General features: G+C 41.0%; 1 protein-coding gene across 1 annotated transcript in view; it reads left to right on the top strand.

Annotated features, from left to right (window-relative positions):
• PHEX (phosphate regulating endopeptidase homolog X-linked) overlaps positions 1-17,921 on the top strand; it is a 204,158-nt gene that overhangs the window by 147,702 nt on the left and 38,535 nt on the right. The window contains exon 15 of the mRNA XM_040266660.1: positions 8,803-8,861. Within this exon, the coding sequence (XP_040122594.1) occupies positions 8,803-8,861 (59 nt within the window). The remainder of the gene's footprint in view (positions 1-8,802; positions 8,862-17,921) is intronic.

The following is a 17,921-nucleotide window of genomic DNA, read 5'->3' as shown; positions in this document are numbered from 1 at the left end:
AGGATATGAGAAATAAAGCAGTAAATACTCTATGGTTTTCCCATTCCACATTCCCCTAGACTATCTTTGAGAGTTAATAGGTAAAATGTGAAACTTTAGCTTGACATATATATATATATTATACTGTTCAAAGAAATCAGAGTATCAGTGTCTTTTCCTTTAGATTTTTGCATTTCATCATCATATTCCTTTCACATATCCCACTGTCCAGTACAATTTCATCTCCATATATTTTTGAAATTTATACAAGACCTTCTTCATACCTCATCTACTAAATCCTTCCCCAAACACAGACTGTAGGAACATGGTAAAGACATAACAAAAAGAATTTAAAGCACTTGAATGACATCCTTTGTTTATTTAAGTAGATGTATACATAGCGATGGGCTTCCCTGGTGGCTCAGCGGTAAAGATTCCACCTGCACTGCAGAAGATGCAGGAGACATGGGTTTGATCCCTGGAAGGGGAAGATCCCCTGGAGGAGGGCATGGCAACCCACTCTAGTATTCTTGCTTGGAGAATCCCATGGACGGAGGAGCCTGGCAAGCTACAGTCCATAGGGTCACAAAGAGTCGGACATGACTAAAACGACTGAGCATGCACGCATGCATACATAGCAATGCAATGATTTAAATAGATTTTAATGAATTTTTGCTCAGCATATACCACTTAGGCAATAGTCTTAGTCCAAGAGGAGCTTAAAATCTTGTTGGGAGGTAAGTTGTGCAAACTCATATGCTTTCAGGGCCCAATCAGTTAACACATGTTGACCTAGACATGGTAGGGAGTGACGGAGACCACGGAGAACTAGTGATTGATTGCATGCCTCATTTGAAGGAATTCTGGTTCGGTACTTCTAAAACCTCTGTGTTGGGCAAATAAAACATTTTTTTTCTGGAGAAATTCAACCCATTGGCTAGGACTTTATCCATGGACAGGCAGCTTTTCAGTGTTTCAGTTACCTTTTGCTATGTAGTGAATCACCCCCAAAATTAGAGGATCAAAGCAGCAATAATTATTCATTTTTCTCTAGCATGGCTCTGGTGGTCACTGGGCCCAGCTGGGTGCTTCTTGCTCATGGTGTTGCCTCTAGTTGCTGTCAGACAGTGGCAGGGGCTGGAGTCACATGGGAGGCTTCCTCTCCTAGTCTAGAATGATTGATGCTGGCTGTGGTCTGGAAGGCCTGCTCTGGCCTCTCCATGTGTACTGGGCTTCTTTGTGGTGTGCTGATTGAGCAAGAAATTTTGAAGAGCAAGTTTCCTGAAAAAGAAGGACTGAGGGTGCACATGTGTTTACCAGGGGGAGCTTGTATCACCTTTAATTGCCTAGGATTGGAAGTCATGTGGTATTTTTAAAAAATTTAATTAATTTATTTTAATTGGAGGCTAATTACTTTACAATATTTTAGTTTTTTTTTTTTGCCATACATTGACATGAATCAGCCGTGAGTGTACATGTGTTCCCCGTCCTGCCCCTCCCTCCCACCTCCCTCCATATCCCATCCCTCTGGGTCACCCCAGTGCACCATCCTTGAGCACCCTGTCTCATGCATTGCACCTGGACTGGCAGTCTATTTCACATATGATAATATACATGATTCAATGCTATTCTCTCAGATCATCCCACCCTCACCTTCTCCCACAGAGTCCAACAGTCTGTTCTTTACATCTGTGTCTCTTGCTGTCTCGCATATAGGGTCATCATTACCATGTTTCTAAATTCCATATATATGCATTAATCTACTATATTGGTGTATTTCTTTTTGACTTACTTCACTCTGTATAATAGGCTCCAGTTTCATCCACCTTAGAACTAATTCAAAGACATTCTTTTTAATAGCTGAGTAATATTCCATTGTGTATATGTACCACAGCTTTCTTATTCATTCATCTGCTGATGGACATCTAGGTTGCTTCCATATCCTGTCTATTGTAAACAGTGCTGCGATGAACATTGGGGTATATGTGTCTCTTTCAATTCTGGTTTCCCAGCAGTGGGATTGCTGCATTGTATGGCAGTTCTGTTTCCAGTTTTTTAAGGAATCTCCACACTGTTCTCCTTAGTGGCTGTACAAGTTTGCATTCCCACCAACAGTGTAAGGGGGTTCCATTTTCTCTGCACCCTTTTCAGCATTTGTTGTTTGTAGACTTTTTTTTTTTTTTGGTAGACTTTTTGATAGCAGCCATTCTGACCGGTGTGAGATGGTACCTCATTGTGGTTTTGATTTGCATTTTTCTGATAATGAGTGATGTTGAGCATCTTTTCATGTGTTTGTTAACCATTTGTTTGTCTTCTTTGGAGAAATGTCTGTTTAGTTCTTTGGCCCTTTTTGTGGTTGGGTCATTTATTTTTCTGGAATTGAGCTGCATGAGCTACTTGTATATTTTTGAGATTAATTCTTTGTCAGTTGCTTCATTTGCTATTATTTTCTCCCATTCTGAAGGCTATCTTTTCACCTTGCTTATAGTTTCCTTCATTGTGCAAAAGCTTTTAAGTTTAATTAGGTCCCATTTGTTTATTTTTGTTTTTATGTCCATTATTCTTGGAGGTGGGTCATAGAGGATCCTGCTGTGATTTATGTCAGAAAGTGTTTTGCCTATGTTTTCCACTAGGAGTTTTATAGTTTCTGGTCTTACGTTTCCACTAAGAGTTTTATAGTTTCAGGTCTTATGTCCTGTCCTTAGACAGGACATGGAAGCAACCTAGATGTCCATCGGCAGATGAATGGATAAGAAAGCTGTGGTACATATACACAAGGGAATATTACTCAGCCATTAAAAAGAATGTATTTGAATAGTTTCTGGTCTTACGTTTAGATCTTTAATCCATTTTGAGTTTATTTTTATGTATGGTGTTAGAAAGTATTCTAGTTTCATTCTTTTACAAATGGTTGACCAGTTTTCCCAGCACCACTTGTGAAAGAGATTGTCTTTTCTCCATTGTATATTCTTGCCTCCTTTGTCAAAGATAAGGTGTCCATAGGTACGTGGATTTATCTCTGGGCTTTCTATTTTGTTCCATTGATCTATATTTCTGTCTTTGTGCCAGTACCATACTGTCTTGATGACTGTAGCTTTGTAGTAGAGTCTGAAGTCAGGCAGGTTGATTCTTCCAGGTCCATTCTTCTTTCTCAAGATTGCTTTGGCTATTCAAGGTTTTTTGTATTTCCATACAGATTGTGAAATTATTTGTTCTAGCTCTGTGAAAAATACCGTTGGTAGCTTGATAGGGATTGCATTGAATCTATAGATTGCTTTGGGTAGTATACTCATTTTCACTATATCGATTCTTCTAATCCATGAACATGGTATATTTCTCCATCTATTTGTGTCATCTTTGATTTCTTTCATCAGTGTTTTATAGTTTTCTATATATAGGTCTTTTGTTTCTTTAGGTAGATTTATTCCTAAATATTTTATTCTTTTTATTGCAGTAGATTTATTCCTAAATATTTTATTCTTTTCATTGCAGTAGATTTATTCCTAAATATTTTATTCTTTTCATTGCAGTAGATTTATTCCTAAATATTTTATTCTTTTCATTGCAAAGGTGAATGGAATTGTTTCCTTAATTTCTCTTTCTGTTTTCTCCTTGTTAGTGTAAAGGAATGCAAGGGATTTCTGTGTGTTAATTTTATATCCTGCCACTTTACTATATTCATTGATTAGCTCTAGTAATTTTCTGGTGGAGTCTTTAGGGTTTTCTATGTAGAGGATCATGTCATCTGCAAACAGTGAGAGTTTTACTTCTTCTTTTCCAATCTAGATTCCTTTTATTTCTTTTTCTTCTCTGATTGCTGGAAGTCATGTGGTATTATTTCTGCTGCATTTTATGCTTTAGAAGTGAGTCACCAAGGCTAGCCTATAATCAAGAGGAGAAAACTTGAGTCCACTTCTTAATGAGAAGAATATAAAAAAATTACAAACAGGTATTAAAACCAAGACAGGTCATGTTATATTGGAGAATAGTACAACTAAATATAAGATATATTCAGATATAATTAGGGAAATATACAAAATATCTAAAGACTGACTTGGTATGGGTACTATCCCAGGAGAAGAAATAATAGCATCCACAACTGGTAGGCTCTGTTAGTACAGCTGCTTAATATCTCCAAGGCTCCAAATACATCCTAGAGTCAGGGAACTCTGGGAAATCAGGAAAGGTTCGATCATGCATCTCACATAAAATGTTTTAGTAATTCTTACTGAAGCTTCAGAGGCCCCATCAGGCTCCATCTGGTTGTTTGATTTCTTTGTTTTGTCTGCCTTTGTCCCCTAGAAGTTAGAAACATTGTTTCTACATGGTTCTTACCCTAATGTTTTGAAAGTTTATTCTTTGCTAAAGGGAGGGGAGTTGGGAGGAATGGGTAGAGTAGAGATGAGTTCTAGGAATACATTTCATCTTTGGTACATGCTGTGGTTCAGCTCAATGTGATTTAGAAGCCAAGTTGAGAAGCACCTGGATTCTTCCCTCTTGACTCAAAGAGCAGACATAAAAATGCTGGATTCTTTATGTAATAGGTTCCCATTGCTGTTGTAATCAATTATCACAACCTTATCAGCAATTCAGAACCACACAAATGTGGTCCCTCACAGTTCTGTAGGTCAGAAATGTGGGATGGCTTGGCTGGTTTCTCAGCTCCAGTTTTCATAAGGCTGAAATCAGGATGTCAGCTGGCTTGGCTCTTAGCGGGAGCCCCTGGGGAGAACCCTCTTCCAGTCTCATTCAAGCACTGGCAGATCCAATTCCTTGTGGTTGTAGAACTGAGGTTCTTACTTCTTTGCTGGTTGTCAGCTGGGGGCCACTCTTAGCCCCTAGAGGACTCTGTCTGCTCTTTGCTGTGGCCCCTGCCTCTCACAGCCAGCCACAGCATGTCAAATCCACCTTGCCCTTGAAATTTCTCTGACTTTTTGTTCTGCAACATCTCTTCTTACTTTCTTTCCTATTGCATCTCTAGGGTTCAAGCCAGAGAAGGTTCCTCATTTTTAAGGATGCGTGTGATTAGATTAGGCTAGTCTGGGATTAGTTCAGTTCAGTTCAGTTGCTCAGTCATGTCCGAGTCTTTGAGACCCCATGAATCGCAGCACGCCAGGCCTCCCTGTCCATCACCATCTCCCAGAGTTCACTCAAACTCACGTCCATTGAGTCGGTGATGCCATCCAGCCATCTCATCCTCTGTCATCCCCTTCTCCTCCTGCCCCCAATCCCTCCCAGCATTAGGGTCTTTTCCAATGAGTCAACTCTTCGCATGAGGTGGCCAAAGTACTGGAGTTTCAGCTTTAGCATCAGTCCTTCCAATGAACACCCAGGACTGATCTCCTTTAGGATTGACTGGTTGGATCTCCTTGCAGTCCAAGGGACTCTCAAGAGTCTTCTCCAGCACCACAGTTCAAAAGCATCAATTCTTCGGCACTCAGCTTTCTTCACAGTCCAACTTTCACATCCATACATGACCACTGGAAAAACCATAGCCTTGACTAGACAAACCTTTGTTGGCAAAATAATATCTCTGCTTTTTAATATGCTATCTAGGTTGGTCATAACTTTTCTTCCAAGGAGTAAGCGTCTTTTAATTTTGTGGCTGCAATCACCATCTGCAGTGATTTTGGAGCCCCCCAAAATAAAGTCTGACACTATTTCCACTGTTTCCCCATCTATTTGCCATGAAGTGATGGGAACAGATGCCATGATCTTCGTTTTCTGAATGTTGAGCTTTAAGCCAACTTTTTCACTCTCCTCTTTCACTTTCATCAAGAGGCTTTTTAGTTCCTCTTCACTTTCTGCCATAAGGGTGGTGTCATCAGCATATCTGAGGTTATTGATATTTCTCCCGGCAATCTTGATTCCAGCTTGTGCTTCATCCAGCCCAGTGTTTCTCATGATGTACTCTGCATATAAGTTAAATAAGCAGGGTGACAATATACAGCCTTGATGCACTCCTTTTCCTATTTGGAACCAGTCTGTTGTTCCATGTCCAGTTTTAACTGTTGCTTCCTGACCTGCATATAGGTTTCTCAAGAGTCAGGTCAGGTGGTCTGGTATTCCCATCTCTTTCAGAATTTTCCAGAGTTTCTTGTGGTCCACACAGTCAAAGGCTTTAGCATAGTCAATAAAGCAGAAGTAGATGTTTTTCTGGAACTCTCTTGCTTTTTCAATGAGCCAGCAGATGTTGGCAGTTTGATCTCTGGTTCCTCTGCCTTTTCTAAAACCAGCTTGAACATCTGGAAGTTCACGGTTCACGTATTGCTGAAGCCTGGCTTGGAGAATTTTGAGCATTACTTTGCTAGCATGTGAGATGAGTGCAATTGTGTGGTAGTTTGAGCATTCTTTGGCATTGCCTTTCTTTGGAATTGGAATGAAAACTGACCTTTTCCAGTCCTGTGGCCACAGCTGAGTTTTCCAAATTTGCTGGCATATTGAGTGCAGCACTTTCACAGCATCATCTTTCAGGATTTGAAATAGCTCCACTGGAATTCCATCACCTCCACTAGCTTTGTTTGTAATGATACTTTCTAAGGCCCACTTGACTTCACATTCTAGGATGTCTGGCTCTAGGTGAGTGATCACACCATCTTGATTATCTGGGTCATGAAGATCTTTTTTGTACAGTTCTTCTATGTATTTTTGCCACCTCTTCTTAATATCTTCTGCTTCTGTTAGGGCCATACCATTTCTGTCCTTTATCAAGCCCATCTTTGCATGAAATGTTCCTTTGGTATCTCTAATTTTCTTGAAGAGATCTCTAGTCTTTCCCATTCTGTTCTTTTCCTCTGTTTCTTTGCATTGATTGCTGAGGAAGGCTTTCTTATCTCTCCTTGCTATTCTTTGGAACTCTGCATTCAGATACTTATATCTTTCCTTTTCTCCTTTGCTTTTCACTTCTCTTCTTTTCACAGCTATTTGTAAGGCCTCCTCAGACAGCCATTTTGCTTTTTTGCATTTCTTTTCCATGGGAATGGTCCTGGGATAATCTAGGATCATTGCCCTGTTTTAAGCTCCTTGACCTTAATTACACCTGCAGAGTCCTTTTTGCCATGCAATGTAGCATATCCACAAGATCCAGATATGAAGGCATGGACATCTTTGGGAGGATGCTTAATCATATTTAACTACAAGTTTTGACATTAGTTCAGTAAATGTGCTTTCTTAAGCCAGCCAGTAAATTTGTGTCAAACGTTAGGGTTTATTGAAACACGAATACTAAATTTGAAGGCAAATAATATATATATTTTATGCAAATGAATATAGGTTTCAGCTTTGACAAGAAGCACTCTTTCTTGATTTCCAGTGTTGTCTCCAGTATAATGGTGAAGAAAACTGTTTTGAAGTCAGACAGACTAGACCTTGTGCAACTATATAGTGTTTGTCAATCTCATTGTCCTTTCCTGTGAGATAGGTTTTCCCCCCATAGAAACTAGGAATTATTAGCCTGTGGCTAGAAAGTGCATAGGGCATAATAAGTGCTCAGAGAGTGTTAGCTGCTGCCGCTACTGCTACTAATGATACTAACAAGATGACCATCATGGGTGTTTTATAAGAGGAGAAGGTATGGGTGGACCAAGCAGAATGAGCACTTGGATTTCCTGCCAGTTTAATGTTAGTCTGACATAAATTATTAGTCTGATGGAATTACTCTTTTAGACATAAATTGGTAAAATGATTGTTCTGAAAAGGGATTTATATGTTTATTTTGAGTACTTTAGCTTAAGACAAAGGCTTGGTTTTAATCATAAAGGGCAGTGCCTGAAACTCACAGGCATAAAATCAGGGGTCAGCAATCTATGGCTTGAGGCCTAAATCTTGCCTGCTGCATGTATTTTTTTACAGCCCAGAAGCTAAGAATGATGTTTAGAGATAAATGTTCATAGTTGGTTTGATGGTAGGAAGCACTAACTTTGAACCTCAAAGCGTAATGTTCTCCTGCCACTGAAGAATTCTTTCCTCTCATTAATAGGCCCATATTATCAAAAATTATACTCGATTATTATATTTTGACTTTCATCAATAAAACTTGATAGAAAATTTTCTCTCACTATAGAAGAACCTACATAATATCCTTCATTTTGCCTCTTGGTCTAGGAAATGCCTAAATGTTTATGATCTGTTTACAGAGAAAATTTGCTGAGTCTGAGCTAAGTAACCTCCTGTGCATTTAAAATGCAGTGTAGACTCTTCATAGCTGGACGGCACTCCCAAGATCGCTTAGTGCAGTACCTTAGTGTTATAGAGAAACTGAACCAGAAGATAGGCTACTTGTGCACCACAACCTGGCTAATTAGTGACAGAGCCTGGATGAGCCATTAGAACCTTTGGTGCTTAAATCAGTAAATGTTCTATGGGAGCTGGTAGACCTTCTAGGTAGCATGGTTTTGCTTTATTATCTCTCTTTACACGGACTTCTGTGTTGTCACCTGTCTCAAGCCTTTAATGGACAAGTGAACCTACAAAACTCAGCTGTCCTGTGGCCCCATTGAACAGGGCCTGCTAAACATCAGTGGGTTGCTCTGTTTCCATCTGTGGGTGGATCTCTTTAGATTTGAGAATTTTTCATTAAAGTTGTTTCAGAAGCCCTGGTACCCTTTTCCATTTTCAGTAATGGTGAATAACCAGATAGGTTTAGGATGAGATTGTTCATAGAGCAGAGCAATAGCCCTTAACTGAGGTGATAATTTCCCCACATGTCCCACTTCCTCATTGTTCCCTGGTTATTTGCTAATAAATTGTGCCAGCTTGTATGTTTCACGCACTCCTGCCTGGATAATGGTGATCACGTGGTGGTGTTTGTTTCTCTTTCTACAGGTGGTTTACAAATCCAACGACTGTCAATGCCTTCTACAGTGCATCCACCAACCAGATCCGTGAGTACTGGCTCCTTGTCTCCTTAATGTGCTCCAAAATGGGCAGAACTGTGATTTAAGAGTAGGGCATTCTTTATTTCCCCCAGAAGTGACCAGGTATGTTGGTGAAGAAAGTTTGTTTCCCTGCCTGTATGTCCAGCTTTCCTCATTTTCTTTACCTTATAAGTTTTTTTGAAAGCTTTATATAACAAAGTGTTAGTTGCTCAGTCGTGTCCAACTCTTTGTGACTCTATGGACTGTAGCCCACCAGGCTCCTCTATCCGTGGAATTCTCCAGGCAAGAATACTGGAGTGAGTTGCCATGCCCTCCTCCAGGGGATCTTTCCGACCTAAGGATCCAACCCAGGTCTCCAGCATTGCAGGCAGATTCTTTACCATCTGAGCCACCAGGGAAGCCCAAGCTTTATATAACCATTAAGGTAAAAAAAAGAAAACAACTATAATATATAAAACTGCAGTGATGTTGGCCATGAAAAAGGAACAAGCTTGCACTTTTCTATCATGATGGTCTTACTGATGTTTATTTTATTTCTAGGATTGATGGGAAAAACAAGTAGGTAACTGGGCAGATTTTAGAAGCTGTTAAGAAAAGCTTTGAAATGCTCTCAATAATCCTGGGATGTAAAGTCTTGAGTTTCTTTTATTTACATGTACTAGTACATGGGCTCAGAGAAGGCAATGGCACCCTACTCCAGGACTCTTGCCTGGCAAATCCCATGGATGGAGGAGCCTGGTGGGCTGCAGTCCATGGGGTTGCGAAGAGTCGGACATGACTGAGTGACTTCACTTTCACTTTTCACTTGCATGCATTAGAGAAGGAAATGGCAACCCACTCCAGTGTTCTTGTCTGGGAAATCCTATTGAAGAGGAGCCTAGCAGGCTATAGCACATGGAGTCCCAAAAAGTCAGACACAACTGAGCGACTAAACAACAGCAACAAATTGTACATAATTATAAATACCATGATAAGTTAAAAACATTATGAAGGATCATATTGCCACAAAGAAAAAAATCTGACAGCACCAAGTGTTGATGACAGAGATGTGTAGTGCTAGTAGAAATGTAAATTGGTTCACCCACCTTGCTGCACAGTTGGGCAACACCTGGAAAAGCCAAAGATGGATGCATATGTCCATGAATGTCATTTAAGCTCTTGACATGTGCCCGAATGCTGTTGCTCAAAGTGTGGTCCAGTGATGATCAGCAACAGAGCCCGAGGGGGAGCTTGTTAGAAATGCAAATTCTCGGGCCCCACTTTAAACCTGTTGTTCATAAACCCTGGATATGGGGCCCAGAAATCTGTTTTATTAAGCCCTCCAGGTGAGGCTAACATACTTGGGGAAGCAGTGCCCTTAGAGAAGTCTCACATGGGGAGGCCCACATGAGAATGCTCATAGCAGTGTTCTTTATAATAGCAGGAAAAGGGAAATAACTTACCTGGCGCACCAAAAAAAAAAAAAAAAAAGAATGAAATGTGCCATGTTCAAACAAGGCCATGCCGTGCAGCAGAGCCCAGTGAGTGACCAGAGTGATGTGGATGAAGTTCACAAATAATACACTGTGTGTGTGTGAAAAAAACAACTTGGGAGAGTACATGGAGGAAGACATCATAAAAAAAGAGTTGGAAAGCATGCAGAACAGTTCTATATATTGTCCACAGGTCCATCCGTGTGTAGTAAAAGTGTGACGACATTGACAAAAAATGACAGACACCGAGTGCACGTGGGCAGTGAGCTGTTGTGGGAGGGCAGGCTATTCCCACTGATGCCCTTGCTGGTTTTTCACCCCCCTTGCACCTCTTCTGGTCTCCACATGCCCTCACTTGTATGGTGTGTACATTTAATCCCATGATTTTAAGTGCACATCTAATCCCATGGTTTTAAGCCTGTCTCTTTGCTGTTTGGTGAATGCAGGTGATGGAATTTGTGAGGACTTGCTACCCTTGGCCCGCCCCTACTGTTTCCCCCAGGGATCTCTCTAATACCCTCCTCATTTGCCTCCCTGCTTCTGAACTCATCCCCCTTTGATCTAGTCTAAATATAACATTGTAGCCATTTTAATGCTTTTTACAGTTGTCTCAGGTTCCTCCTTTGCTCAAAACCCATTATTAGCATCCCACCTCACACAGAATACAAGCCATATTACTTGAAGTGGGGCCTGTTGCTGAGGCCTGTTATCAGCTGCCTTTGTCCCCCATCTGTTTCAGCCACACAGGCCTCCTTCCTGTTCCTGGACCACGAAATAGTCTTCCTTCCAGGAATTTGTACTCGGGATTCTCTTTGCCTTGGAAAATCTCCCCAGGTGATCTGCATGGTTTGTGCAGATCAAATCTTCCTTCAAATCCTTGCTTGAATGTCACCTTCTCATTGAGGCCTCCTGGCCGCCCACTCGTGGTAGGTCCTCTGGCGTCCTGACAGGACTGCCTGACCAGAGAGAATAGCCCACTCCCAGCAGGCACACCTTTTTTAGTGTCGCCCTCCTGTGGCCACTTTGAGGAACGACAGTGTCTACAGAACTGGAACTGGTATGGGATAGTACTTAACAGTATGTTAGCGGGCAGTGTATTATTATTATGAAAACTCCATTGCTTTCTTCCCCCACCCCCAGCTTTATTGCAGTATAATTGACAAGTAAAAATTGTATATATTTGAAATGTACAACACGATGCTTTGCTATAGCTCTGAGTTGAGAGCTAAGCTGCATGTGTTACATGGGCACTTACATTTTCAGTTCAGTTCAGTCGCTCAGTCGTGTCCGACTCTTTGCGACCCCATGAATCGCCGCATGCCAGGCCTCCCTGTCCATCACCATCTCCCAGAGTTCACTCAGACTCACGTTCATTGAGTCGGTGATGCCATCCAGCCATCTCCTCCTCTGTCGTCCCCTTCTCCTCCTGCCCCCAATCCCTCCCAGCATCAGAGTCTTTTCCAATGAGTCAACTCTTTGCATGAGGTAGCCAAAGTACTGGAGTTTCAGCTTTAGCATCAGTCCTTCCAAAGAAATCCCAGGGCTGATCTCCTTCAGAATGGACTGGTTGGACCTCCTTGCAGTCCAAGGGACTCTCAAGAGTCTTCTCCAACACCACAGTTCAAAAGCATCAGTTCTTCGGCGCTCAGCTTTCTTCACAGTCCAACTCTCACATCCATACATGACCACTGGAAAAACCATAGCCTTGACTAGATGGACCTTTGTTGGCAAAGTAATGTCTCTGCTTTTTAATATGCTATCTAGGTTGGTCATAACTTCTTCCAAGGAGTAAGTGTCTTTTAATTTCATGGCTGCAATCACCATCTGCAGTAATTTTGGAGCCCCCCAAAATAAAGTCTGACACTGTTTCCACTGTTTCCCCATCTATTTCCCATAGCTACTATTTATAATAATATGAGTTGGAAAATCCCATGGACAGAGGAGCCTGGTAGGCTGCGGTCCGTGGGGTCGCGAAAAGCTGGATACAACTGAGTCACTTCCCTTTCACTTTTCACTTTCATGCATTGGGGAAGGAAATGGCAACCCACTCCAGTGTTCTTGCCTGGAAAATCCCAGGGACGGGGGAGCCTGGTGGGCTGCCGTCTATGGGGTCACACAGAGTCGGACACGACTGAAGTGACTTAGCAGCAGCAGCAGGGTTTTATTTATATAATATGAATCATATCATTTGGAATAACTTACTGGGTGATAGAAAATTCTTTGAATTATCTATTTTTAAAGAAAATATTTTACTAGGTACATGGAAAGAATATATGTAGCATGCTAGAACACAGAAAGTTATAAAGTATACAAGAAAACATATAATAGAATAAATAATGTTTATGAACCCACCACACATTCAAGAACCAGAACATTCTTGATGTCATTGCATCTGTCTATGTTCCTCTCCATCCCTTTCTTATTCCCCATCATTGCACTGTTCTGATTTTTGTGTTTATCATTTCTCTTTTTAAAGAAATTTGAAGCCGTTTACATATCCCTAAGAAATATATTATTTATTTTCAGTTATTTTTAGCATAATTGGAATTATATTGCATGCAATCTTAAACAACTGTGATTTTCTTTCAGCATTTTTTAAAGATTCATCCAGGTAGCATGTGGCAGTACGACTTTCATTTTCACTGCTGTGTAACATTCCATTGTGTGACTGTACCCTAGATTACTTATCTGTTCTACAGAGCTATGAGTTTCCCTTTCCCTAGATTTTCACTATTCTAAACAGTGTTACTCTGAATATTCTCATACATGTCCCCTGAAACAAGTGTTTCAGGTATATACTATGATTTAGTGGAATTACTGTGCAAATACTCAACTTTACCAGGTAACACCCAATGTTTCCACAGTGAGTGTTCCAAAGTACAGAGTGTTTTCACCAGTTCTCATTTTCATCACTTCTTGGCATTGGTAGACAGAATTTTCACCATTCTAGTGAATGTAATAGATCAGTTCTTATGCCAGAAAAAGCATTGAGATAGATTCCTCACCAATATTTCCACATTCCCTTTCCAGTGTCAATGAATGCTTACTGCTCTTTGGGGGATTTAAGTATGCCTAATAATATTTTTGCCTCCAGGATTCATCCCTGTTCAACCTTTTTTTTTTTTTTTAATCTGGGAAGAGCTGATCTTATCAGAGGTTTACTGAAGAAGCAGCCATTTCAGGGTAACCGAGTGGTTTCATGAAGCTCAGGAGCAGAGGGGGTTTGGAATGGACAATTTGAAGCAGTATTTTAATTAAGAGATTCAAGCTGTTTCTGTTTTCCTAATGACCAGTGCTTGCTCTCATTGTAAATTACATTCTCAGGCAAGATGACAAGGAGTCCTATGGGTAACTTTTTTTCTCTCTTCTCTTTCTTATTTTCTGGACTACAAATGAAGACAGGTGGAGTTCCTTCTTATACATTTCCCCACTGGGTTTCCTGGGATGCGCCCCCCCCCCCTCAACCCCCAACTGCCTTCTTTTTGCTCCACTGAAGAAGTGGAAAATTGAGGTGATTTTCTAAAATGAACATCTTTATTGATTAGGGGCCGATTCTGACAGCATGTGGCCATCTGTTTAATTGGGTTTCACATCTAGTTGTAGCTATACTTAGTAACGTGATTTATGAGAATTTCACTCAGTTCCCATTATCATTTTCTGATTTATGCCATTTAAGTCAACTTCTGCATGCGGTAGACTTGAGTAGAAAATAGAAAACCTCTAGGGTTTTTGTTTATTTATTTGTTTGATTTTACAGATCCATACTTGTATGTGAAATCCTATGACTTGTGGTCATCTTTCAATGTTAGATTTTTGCAGGGTGTTTATAGCTTCTTATTTTTCTACCCTTGTCAAGCTAGGTAGCAGTGTCTTCAGACACAGAGTGTAGTGTGAAATAATAATGACTTAAATCTGCTGTATGGGAAGTTATACTCAGGAGCTATTGTATAATTTAATTATATTTGAACTGATAAGGTGGTTAAACAGGAAGACAAGGAGCTGAAGTTGTTAGTGCCTAAACTTGTGCTTCCCTAACTCTGTGATAAATGTAGAGCTGGTCTTCCTGCTTTTAGTAAGGAGACCAAACTTTGATGGGAGACCTTGTATGCCACTGATTCAGTTGCATGACCTTGGGCAAGGTGTTTCTCCTTCCTGAGCCCTCTTGTCCTCATCTGCCATATGTTGAGGTTAGACTTTTTGATAGGATTTAACAAGATCAATTTGAAAAGTGCCAGCATATCGTCAGGGTCATGGTTTTGTATATCAAAAACCGGCATGCCCACCAGTAATGCCTGGGATAGCCAGTTGGTCACAGGATACACAGCATAATATGAAGCTTGGGGGAAGGGATATTTTGAACTTTTGTCCTCAGAAGATTTTATACATTAAAACAATATTTTGGTAAACTTCCCTGGTGGTCCAGTGGTTAAGACTCTGAGCTTCTACTGCAGGGGGCTTAGGTTCGATCCCCTGTTAGGGAACTAAGATCCTGCATGCCACTTGGAGTGACCAAATAAATGTTCATAGCAGCTTTATTCATAATAGCAAAAATCTGGAAAGAACTTAATTTCCATCAACAGAAGAGTAGGTGAATGAATTGTGGTATATTCATACAACTGAATATTACACAGCAATGAAAACAAACTGCTCCATTCTATAGTACGTAAAAATGCTGCTAACTTATAATGCCCAGTGAAACAATGTGTAGTTCCATTTATATGAAGTTCAAGAATAGGGAAATGAATTTGTGGTCAAAGTGATAGGATTAAAATAATGATGCTCTTTGTTTGGGGGGATATTGACTGAGATGGGGGCATGGAAACATCATCTTGATCTAGGAAGTGGTTGCACAGGTGATACTTCGGTAAAACCTCACTGTGTTCTATTATAATTTTTTTATATACCATAAAATTTTGCCTTTATGTATGTAATACCTCAACATAAATAGTAATACCTCCGTTCTCCCTTTAAAATGTTTAGAATAGCATATAGCATACATAGACATGTGGGCTGATGACAGGTGACCTCAGACCAAGCTGCCAGAAGTGTAGATGAGGGATCACAAACATTTTCTGTAAAGGGCCAGATAGTAAATACTTTTGGCTTTGGAAGCCATATGATTTCTGTTTCAAATTCTCAACTTTGCTGTTGCAGCCATGGACAATTCATAAACAAATGAGCGTGGCTGTGCTCCAGTGGAACTCTTTAGAGGGCTGCAGTTTGCCAGTCGGAGGTGGAGAGCACTGGGAGAGGACGGGATCCAGGGAACCTTGTAGTGTGTTGCTGCCCCAGCTTCCAAAGTATAATACATCGGGTCCAGTCAGGCAGTGGTCCCGAGCCATGGTGGGGAGCCACTCACATTTGGTTTTCATCTCCACTGATATGGACTGGTGTTTAGCAGATTTACTTCATATATTCAGTATCAAAGTGTATCTGCATAGTGCCTCATTTCAGTATTAGTTTTTTATCTTAATAGGTCTCAAATCATATTAAGCATTTATTTTAAGCAAATAAAACCTTGCTTTGAAAATAAGCAAGGCCTAAGGGCTAAAACCAATGATTTTATTATCTTATACACAAGGGATTTAGTTGCCTCAGTTTAATCACAGATACTCTGCTAAAGAAGATAAGCCTTTGTCCAGAGGCTGGGCTTATACTGGCATCAAACTGTAGAATTAATCCTGAAATCAAACATAGACTTGTTTTGCTGTTAAGGAAATAACTGTGTTTCAGACTGGTAGAATTTCTCATGCTTTGCTGACTGCCTGAAACCATAAAGTGGAAGCCAAGTTAGCAAATACTCACCTGCGGCCTCTACTGGACTTTAATGAAATTAAATCCCTGAATCCACTTGATGGTGTATTTGAGGAGAATTTGAAAATAATCTGCCGTAGTTTGGGAGCTCAAAGAAAGGAAGCTCAAATGGCCACCTAATCCAGACTTCTTCTTATCTAGAAGAGATCCTGACAGAGCAATTCTTAGTAATTTTTCTACTGATTCCTGTCATATTTATAGCGCCCCCCCCCCCCCGGCCACAATGATTCTCACTTTCTGGTAGTCACACTCCTGTATCCAGCACCAGATGAGGCTGACCTCTGTAACTAATAGGATACTGTAGAAATGGCAGAGTGTGACTTCTGAGGCTAGGTCATAACAGACATATGACTTCTGCCTTGCTCTCTTGGATTGATCACCCAGGGGGAAGCCAGCAACCATGTCATGAGGGCCCTCAGGAAGCTGGTGTAAAGGACCCAGGGCCTTCTGCCCGTGACCAGCACCCTGTGTGCCTGCCATCTTGGAAGTTGGTCCTGTAGTCCAGCCAAGCCTTCAGATGATGGCAGCCCACACTGGTATCCCGACAGCAACCTCATGAAAGACCCTGAGACAGACCATCCAAATAAGCTGTATCTGAATTCCTGACCCAGAGAAACTGTGAGACAGTAAATGTTTATTGTTTTGAGCCACTATTTGGGGGGAATGCTTTGTTAGAAAGCAAAAGATAAGTAATACAGACATTACAACTCCCCAGGTACTGAGTTCATTGCTAGGTCTATATAATATTGTATGGTGTAGTGGTTAAGAGTGTGGGCTTGGATTCTGAATCCTGACTTGGCCACTGATAACTCGCAACCTTGAACAGGTTGCTTAACATCTTTAGGCATCAGTTTAATTATCTATAAAATGGAGATAACAGTAGTAACTATCCTGTAGGGTTGTGAAGATTAAAGGTGGTAATATATCTAAAATGCTTGGAAGAGAAACTGGTTTGTAGTAGGTAATCAATAAATCTTAGCTGTTAAAGCGTTCTTGCTTTTGAGGCGTCGGGAGAGAGAGACTTGTGATCAGTCATATATAAGAGATCATAGTGTGCAACGGAAGGGTGTGCAGTGCATCCTGGTAGCCTCAGAGCAGTGGTAATTACCTAGGGGAATGAAGGCTGGCTTCACAGTGAAAAGGGCATTTGAGTGGGCTTTGAAAGGAAAAGAAATCTGTAGGCAAAGACGGTAGGTTGGGACATGCAGAAGTACTGGCTGGTACAAAGACACACAGAGGATGGCAAGGTGGTCACAGTTGCTGGGGGACAGACTGCATGCGTTAGATGCGAGGAGGAAGGCATGATGGGAGATGAAATGTAGGAGAAGTAAATGAGGACCTTATAAGCCACATTGAGGAGCAAGCCATAGGGAACTGGTATAGTTTTCTTTCTGGAGAAGAAAATGGCACCCCGCTCCAGTATTCTTGCCTGGAGAATTCCATAGAGAGGAGCCCGGTGGGCTACAGTCCATGGAGTTGCAAAGAGTCAGACATGACTGAGCGACTTAGCACAGCACAGCACATCATTTTCTTTGACAGATAAGAAACGTCAGTCTCAGTTCCTTTGTCTTAGTCTGAAAGATCATGGCTTGAAGAGGGAAAAGACTGAGGCTCCTGAGGCCACTGAGGCCAGCTAGGGGTTGGGAAAGTGGCTCAAGAGAAGACTGGGGAGGGTGTAAACCTAGGTGGTGGCAGTGGTGAGAAGAATTAGGGAGTGGATAAGTTAAATCCCAAGATTGTTCTCAAATAACGGTGTAATAATAATACAAGTAGTTTCACA

The sequence above is a fragment of the Oryx dammah genome, unplaced genomic scaffold (assembly GCF_014754425.2).
Source record: "Oryx dammah isolate SB20612 unplaced genomic scaffold, SCBI_Odam_1.1 HiC_scaffold_23, whole genome shotgun sequence".
NCBI classification, from domain to species: Eukaryota; Metazoa; Chordata; class Mammalia; order Artiodactyla; family Bovidae; genus Oryx; species Oryx dammah.
This window is presented reverse-complemented; position numbering and strand designations above follow the sequence as displayed.